The sequence below is a fragment of the Elephantulus edwardii genome, unplaced genomic scaffold (assembly GCF_000299155.1).
Source record: "Elephantulus edwardii isolate Elephantulus edwardi_28Jun2011 unplaced genomic scaffold, EleEdw1.0 scaffold00005, whole genome shotgun sequence".
NCBI classification, from domain to species: domain Eukaryota; kingdom Metazoa; phylum Chordata; class Mammalia; order Macroscelidea; family Macroscelididae; genus Elephantulus; species Elephantulus edwardii.
The window spans coordinates 6,267,992-6,276,332 of record NW_006399755.1 but is presented as its reverse complement, the minus strand read 5'-3'; the positions used below and the strand labels follow the sequence as shown (position 1 = coordinate 6,276,332).

General features: G+C 48.2%; 1 protein-coding gene across 1 annotated transcript in view; it reads left to right on the top strand.

The window, feature by feature from the left end:
- TTC39A (tetratricopeptide repeat domain 39A) overlaps positions 1-7,846 on the top strand; it is a 42,024-nt gene extending 34,178 nt beyond the window's left edge. The window contains exons 13-18 of the mRNA XM_006879666.1: positions 2,504-2,595; positions 4,051-4,171; positions 4,405-4,516; positions 4,864-4,978; positions 6,720-6,836; positions 7,386-7,846. Of these exons, the coding sequence (XP_006879728.1) occupies positions 2,504-2,595; positions 4,051-4,171; positions 4,405-4,516; positions 4,864-4,978; positions 6,720-6,836; positions 7,386-7,509 (681 nt within the window). The 3' untranslated portion in view covers positions 7,510-7,846. The remainder of the gene's footprint in view (positions 1-2,503; positions 2,596-4,050; positions 4,172-4,404; positions 4,517-4,863; positions 4,979-6,719; positions 6,837-7,385) is intronic.
- The last annotated feature ends 495 nt before the right edge of the window (positions 7,847-8,341 follow it).

Sequence of the window (8,341 nt, the reverse complement as noted above, 5' to 3'; positions counted from 1 at the left end):
ATATTTTTTATTATTAATTTTAGTGAACATTTACAGAGACTTTGGATTTCCATTCATTCATTGTTGCACTTTTCTCCCTGCCCACCCCTCCTCCCGCAGTTCACTCTTCTCTTTGAAAAGTAAAAGAAAAATTCTTTCATTGGTATAGAGTCCCCCGCCCTGAGTATACTCCACTGTGCAACCTTCATTCTGGACTCTTGTCATAACCATAATACCCAATCATATATCTCTTTTAAACAGTTCTCTCCCTCATCTGTTTCTATGTAGTATATACAATTTTGGAAGCAGGAGCGCATCCACTTCCAAAATGGCTTGCCTCTGGAAACTCTATGTACAAACAGTGCTCAGGCTGTTCGTTCATAGGGTTGCTATGAGTCGTCTACGACTTGACGGCATTAAACAACAACATATACAATTTATTCAATCTTTCTCAGTCTCACCCCAACCCTGATGTCAGTCCCGTTCTACAACCGTGGCAATATGCACTATTTGGTCTTTTGTGACTGAGATAATTCAATAAGCATAATGACCTCTAGGGTCGCCCATTTTGAATAATATTTCATTAGTTTCTTGCTTTTCAATGCAGCATAGTATTCCATTTTGTGAATATACCACAGCTTCTCTCCATTCATTTGTTGATGGGCACTTACAGTGTTTCCAACTCTTTGCTATTTTGAACAAAGCTTCAGTAAACATGGGTGTGCATATATCTGCTTGATGTCAGTTATGGTCTCTTTGGGGTATGTTCCCAGTAGTGGAATTGCTGGGTCAAATGGTATTTCTGTTTGCAACTTTTAGAGAGAGCACCACACAGCCTACCATAGTGGTTGCACCATTTTACACTCCTGTCAACACTGAATAAGGGTTCCAATTTCTCCACATCCTCGCCAGCATTTGATGCTTTCTGCTCTGTTAAATTTTGCTATCCTGATTGGAGTGAGATGATATCTCATAGTTGTTTTGATTTGCATCTCTCTGAGAGCTAGGGATTTTGAACATTTCTTCATGTGCTTGTTGGCCATCTGAATGTCTTCTTTGGTGAACTGAATGTCTTCTTTGGTGAAGTGTCTGTTCATATCTTGTGCCCATTTTTCCACTGGATTATTTACCTTTATCTTGTTGTGGTGCTCGAGTATTTTGTAAATTCTAGATATAAGTCCCTTATCTGACATGTCATTACCAATTATTTTTCCCCTATCTGTGCATTCCCTTTTTATTCTGATGGAGAAGTTTTTGAATATGCATAGGGATTTGATTCTTAGAAGGTCCCATTCATCTATTTTATCCTCTCCTGTTTGTAGATTTTTCAGGATGCTTGGAAGACAGTTTATATTGTGGATTAGGACTTCTAGAGTTCTTTCAAGCGTTTCTTTAATGAAATTTATAGTCCTTGGTTTTAGCCCTAGATCCATGATCCATTTTGAGTTGGTTTTAGTGCAAACCAATTTTTTAAAAAAGGTAGAATGGTAAATCAGCTGCAGTGCATTCGCACAATGATTCGAATAATATAGCAACGGAAATGAGCAGATAAACTCCTTTTTGGTCCGAAGAAAAGCAGTTGCCTTCCACTTGATTCTGACTCATGCTGACCCAGGTGTCCAAGTAGAGCTGTGCTTCATGGGAACTGTACTGTCTGGTACCTCTTGGGTAGATTCGAACCCCCAGCCTTTCAGTTAGCAACCAAGCTTATTGAACATTTGCACCATTCAACGACCCTTGGAGAACGGGGTGGCATTTGGGGATGGCATTCAGGTGAGAGTATCCTGTACAGCCTCATCTAGTCAGAGGTGGCTGTGGACTGGAGGTCAAGGCCTTGTCTGGAAGGGACACAAAACTTTGGTCAACTTTGGAGGGCAGAGGTGGGGTACAAATTCTTTTCTGTCATCTTTGGGAGGAAGTGAGGTGACGTATGTAAAGTGTCTGGCATCATTAAGGAGGTTACACCATAGATGCCTGAGTCAGCCTGACTCAGGGCCCCATCTTCCTTTCTGACCTCACACCTCAGATACCCTGGGCTGCTACCTACACACTTCCCTGATGCTGACTTTGCTCAGGCTGTTCCCCTAGCTGGGCGGGTGTGTGTGTGTGTGTGTGTCCACATGTCCCTGTGAATCTTATTGTCCTTTATGGGGGGGTTCTGCAACTGCCCCTTCCCAGAATTTCTTCCTGTTTTAAGTGTTCTTCCTGTCTCTGTTGCTCCAATTCCTCCTTTGTTTCTCCCCCCCCCCCCCCCCCCAGTGTATCATACCCGTGTTCAACTTGCTTGGGCCTTTCTTTCCTTCAGAGTAGACAGAGCAAGTGTTTTGGTGTAGGTGTATTTATCTCCTAGTCCTGCTAGGAATTTCTCAAGTGTCTTCAACTTCTACACCCTTTGTTTCTCTTCTGGAATTGAAGATAATGTTAACTCCTATGCTGGGCTATTGCGAGGTCCAACTAAGATGCTCATAAGAGGTTAAGAGGTGGGAAAGCTGCTCACGCCTGGCTGTTGCTGTGTCTTACACAGGCCACCTACATCTACATGAAGGCCGCCTACCTCAGCATGTTTGGGAAGGAGGACCACAAACCATTTGGGGATGACGAAGTCGAGCTGTTTAGGTAGGTACCACCATGGCACCCCCTCTCACAGGCTTCCAATGCGGTCAGCCCAGCCAGGCTATGAACACAGGCACCCCTCCAGGAAGGGGCATGGTGGGTAGTTCCCTGACCCCCAGGATCGTCCATGAATGCCATTCCCTCCCATCACCACCTCATGCTCTTGGAGCCACTCTTGGAAGAACCCTTGGAGTCTTTTCACACTTCCTCTCACAAAGTGGTTTTTGTCAGCGTCCTCCCACAGATTCTCTTCACCCGGTCAGGAGCAGAGGTGGACAGTGAGGTCGAGAAAGGAGAAGGCCCTTACCATTCTACTGAGTTAACTTGATAAACTCAAATCAACACAGTAGCGTCCAAGAGCCGAAATCAAACAAAACAGGGTTAAATCCAACTTCTTAGCGTGTCACCTTGGACCGTCTCAGCATCTCTTACACTAGAATAACAGTCCTGATCTTGTAGGTAAAATGAGGTAGATGATGTATGTAAAAAGCCTGAGAGAGTCTAGAGCTTATTTGTGGCTGTTTTTTATTCTTATCTATGCGGCCATGTTTGCCTCCTGAGAAGGGCTGTTAGAACAGGGGCCTCTGGAGACAGTGTTCAGCCTGGGTACATGGAGAGAGGCCCAGAGCCTTCCTCCAGGCATGATGAGGGTTGGCCATATTTCTCCAACCTGGAAGTGGGTGTAACCTGTGCTTCCTGGGCACCTACTGTCAAAATAGGATGTTTATCTTCTGCTGTCACCTGCTGCGTGGCAAGAATGCTGTTCTTCCTCTGAAGAAACCTGCAAAGAAATAGACCTCATTCTCTCCATTTTAGAGATGAGAAAACTGAGGCCCATAGAGGTTTCACAGTGAATAAATAGGCAGAGGGTTGGGGGAAATGACAGCTGTTTCTTGGGCCTTGACAGTTCAGGCTCAAGGCCGCAACACATCCCTCCTCCACCCTCTGTGACTGTGGCAGGAATCCGAGGCTGGTGACAGAGCCCAGTGGGCGAGGACCCAGATGAGGAGGCTCACCTCACTGCACACACTTTGCTTTGCCCTCAGAAACTACTGAGGAGGCCACAGCTCATGTGGTAATTGTTAATGAAGGGTTGAGCTGTGCCGTCTTGGTAGTGCCCTACCTCTCCTCTGGGCAGTGGCCTCCCCGCCTCTGCCCCCCACCCCGGGGCCCTGCCTGGAAATGGGCCCTGAGAGTAGAAGAGAGACAGTCTGGGTGCAAAGCAGGTCACATTCACCTCAGCCTGCTGGGGGGGGGGGGGGTTCTGTTGGCCCAGTCACAGGAAGTGGCCAGGCCCTGGGGCAGGGCTGTGAAGTAAGGCCATGGCCACAGGTCCTGTTTCTGACCTGGAAAGTTCTCTAGATTTTCATATACATGGGGAAGCCATGGCTTAATCTTCACTTCCTTTTTTCCCCCTCCCCTCTCCTTGTCTTCCCACACGTCCCATTCATTTCACAGAGCTGTGCCAGGCCTGAAACTCAAGATTGCTGGAAAGTCTCTCCCCACAGAGAAGTTTGCCATCCGGAAAGCCAGACGCTACCTCTCCCCCAACCCTATCTCATTACCTGTCCCTGCTCTGGTGGGTAGAGCTGGGGCTGGGGCTGTGCGATCAACCGAGAGTACAGATGAAAGTCACAGGCTGTGGGGAGCTGGGGGAGGAGGGAGAGACCTTCTCAGGAGCCTGGGGAGAACTGGGGCCATCCCCTGCCTCTGAGGACTTGCTGCCCTCTGGGGGTGGGGTGATGGGGCAAGAACGGCCATCGCAGACAGTCCTACTGGGGAGTCACCGAACTGCTTGTTCTCTGCCTATAGGAAATGATGTATATCTGGAATGGCTATGCTGTAATTGGGAAGCAGCGAGAACTCACAGAGGGGATACTGGAGATTATCCGACAGGCCGAAGAGATGCTGGAAAAGGGCCCAGGTGATGACCTTAAACTGGCCAGGCTGGGTCTGATTTCAGTTTACCATTGAAAGTTTCCTCTTTCAAATATGCCCCTCCCCACTTCATCTTTCTAACCACATTGAACACCGGTTCTTACAGGAACCTGTGCCTTGTCTCCCAGGTGGGGCCAGTAGCCTCCTCTGGGCTCTCACAGCCCCTCAGCTCCCCTTAGCAGGTCGTGAGCTCGCTGTCTCAGTAGCTGTCTTTCCTTCCCAGATGTGAGCTCACTGAGGACAGGCACCATCTCCCTGTCCCTGGGCTCCGTACAGATAGCAGCTGTCATGAACAAGGGAGAAGTTGACATGCCTGTCCTGTCCTGTTTTCAGAGAACGAGTACTCGGTGGACGACGAGTGCTTGGTGAAACTGCTGAAAGGCCTATGTCTGAAATACCTGGGCCGCGTCTATGAGGCCGAGGAGAATTTCAGGAGCATTTCTGCCAAGTAAGTGCCTGTGTGTTTGCACCCACTCTGCATGGTCTACACCGGGACCTGGGATCTCTGGTAGAATTTTGAGGCTTCTCCTCTTCATGCCAGCAGAGCCTGACGCTGCACCTCCCCCATTCACCACATACACTCATGCTGAAGCCGGGCCAGGGCCTGAGCTGGACACAGGGCCACAGATGATCCACACCTGGGACCAGGGTCAGCAAGTTGCTCAACTGCAAGGAATCCGTCCCCACTGACCATCCCACATTCGTGGGAGTGGTGGCCCCTCAGTTTGCAGTGCAGTGAGCCTGGCCTTGCCCTTGAGGAGCTCAAATGTTCCACTGGACTTCACATTGCTGTCCAGTCAGTCCCAGCTCAGAGCTGCTCTTCCATTGGGTGTCCAAGGCCGTAAGCTGCCCAGGACGAAACTGCTGATCTTTCTCCCTCAGAGTGGCTGGTGGATTCAAACAACCAAAGCAGGGCAGTCTTTGGGTTAGCAGGGGAGCTCTCTGCTCTCCTGACTCCGTATGCCGCAAGAGCTCCCCACAATATCTAGACAATCTGATGTAGTATGATTAACCCTGTGCCAGAGGAAAGCAGAGGGACCTAACCGTGACAGAAGGGACCAGGAAAGGCTTCTTAGAGGTGACATATGAATTAGGGAAAGCAAGTTGTTGTTAAGACTGTTGACTACAACTCCCAGTGACCCTGTGAACAACAGGTTGGAACCCTGCCTCATCCTGCACCATCTTCACTCTCTCGGCTACGCTCAAGCTCACTGTTAACATTCGTCTTCTTGAGAATCTTTCTTATTCACTGTCTAACTTTCAGATCTGTAGGAAGCAACTGAAAATATCATGGCTTGGATTGGGTGCACCTTAGTCTTTAAACTGATATCCTTGCTCTTTAGCACTTTAGAGAGGTTCTTGACAACACCTATGTAACAGCAGTCAAGAAATCAAAAGCTATGTTGCACTGGGGAAATCTGCTGTCAAGGACCTCTTTAAAGTGTGAAGATGTAATTTTGAAGACCAAGGCACACCTGACCCAAGTCATAGTATTTCAGTTGCTTCCTATGTATTTGAAAGCTGGACAAATTATTCCTTTGCATTGTGGTGTTGACGAAGAGTATTGAAAATTCTATGGATTGCCAAAAGGACAAATCTATCCTAGAGGAAGTGCAACCAGAGTGCTCCTTGGAAGCAAGGATGGTAATACTTCCGCTCACATACTTTGGGCATGTTGTCAGAAGGGCCAGTCTCTGGAATAATGCAACATGCTGAGAAAGGTCAGCAAAAGAGAGGAAGACTCTCAACTAGATGAATTGACACAGTCATGACAAAGTGGGCTTGAGTATGATGGTGGAGATAGTAAGGATGGCACAGGACAAGGGCAAAGTTCAGATCTGTGTTCATCGGGTGCCAAGAGTTGGCACATAATGTCATCCAATCTGGAGCAAAGGAACTTAGAGGACTAAGGTGGGGTGGACTGAGAACAGGACTTGAGCTATCACTGTCAAGGACTTGAGACTCCAAGTCCAGAGGAGCAGAGGGCTTTGCTGGGGATTCTAGCCTCCTGTATTGTTGTCTCAGTATTTGTGGTAGCGCCAGGCAGTGGGAAACTTCCCCGGCTGGAACTCAGATCAGGAAACCCTGCATGTGTACGTGGGTTGGCACTCCTACTCTCTCGGAAGGGTCAGGAGGAGCCAGAAGGGTGTCTCGGTCAGGGCCTTTGAGCCATGTCTTTTGTCCTGCAGTGAAAAGAAGATTAAATATGACCATTATTTGATCCCAAATGCCCTTTTGGAGCTGGCCCTACTGTTTATGGAACAAGACAGACATGAAGAGGCCATCAAACTGTTGGAAACTGCCAAGTAAGACTGCTGGAGCCTCCTCCTGTCCTCTGCACCCTCCTGTGTTCAGCTTCACCCCGTTGTTTGGAGCAGAGGAGGCCAGGCCACAGTGAATGGGGTGCTTCCAAGAACAGTGTGGCAGGTGCGGTGTGGGCCATGTGGCTGGCCAGGGGCAAGGAGCACCTCAGAGGTGGGGAGGCTTCTCTTTCAATTTACTGTTGAGGAACTGGTATCTCAGGGGAGGAAGTGAGTCGCCCATGGTCACACCACAAGTCAGCCGTGAGGCTGATGTTATAAGCCTCCTGCTTTCTAGCTCAGAATCCTGCCTCGCCAAACCACCTCCTCAAGCTCAAAGATTCAGTGAGGCCAAGAGTGATTCCAGAGAGTGTGGCACCAGGACTGAGGGGCCACGTGCTCCTTCTGCTAATCTTGTTGTTGGGTAGAGCCTAACCCTTTCTTTGGGTCCAGATAAGGGGCTGAGCCTTAAGAGCTTTCCTTGGCTGATGGGTTCCTTCAGCTGAGACTGAAGTAAAAGCAGCTGCATATGTCTGATTCTCTTCTTTCTTCCAGGCAAAACTACAAGAATTACTCCATGGAGTCTAGGACACATTTTCGAATCCAGGCAGCCATGCTCCAAGCCAAGTCTTCTCTGGGAAATGGCAGCAGAACCATGATCTCATCAGTGTCCTTGTAGCTTTATACACACTTCTGGGATGGAAGATGAACAAATACAGCTGGACAGAGCTCCTCGAAACATTTCAAAAGATCTCTCTCCCTGCCCTGTCCTGCCTTTGGGGCCCACTGGTGCTCCCATGGGATGGCACGATATGGGTAACCATGCAGAGGCAAAGCTGGCCAAGGGCCTTTGCCAAGGACAGGGCAAGGGGAGCCCTCTGCCTGCTCTGTCACACATACGGGTACTTTTTGTTTTCCACTGTGATGTTTAAGAGAATGTATGAACAGTGTACATTTTCTTCAGAAATACATTAGTGGGATCATAGTTGGCTTTTTAAAAAGAACACCAAAAACAAAAATGAAAAACAAAGCCAAAACCAAAACTACTAACGAACCATCTGTAAATCTCTGTTTAAATACTTTCTGATCTGGGGGAGTCTCTTTCTATGACACCAAAGGCCAAATTTCTTATTTTTTTCAAATTTCAGAAAGGTTAGTCTCCAGTGGAGACTGGGAAGACCTCTGACTGGAACTGGGGGCTAGCTGGCAAGAGGGACTGCCCGTTGGGCTTTGACCATGGTAGGCGTCGGAGAGAGGCAGAGGTCACACACACATACCTGCTACCTTCTCACACTTCGTTTTCACTTCCTTTGTAACTTTCCACATGAAAAATCAAATACAGCTTTTTAATGACGTAGTTTTCATTTGAGACCATGCATAGAAAAATCGCTCTGTCCACTGTACGAAATGAAGAATGGAGAGGCTTGAGGGGGAAAAGCAGTGTGGCCCTTTCTATGCCAAAGCCAGAAGTGGAGGGAGGTGCTCATGGGCTCTTGCTCTGCACCCTGCTG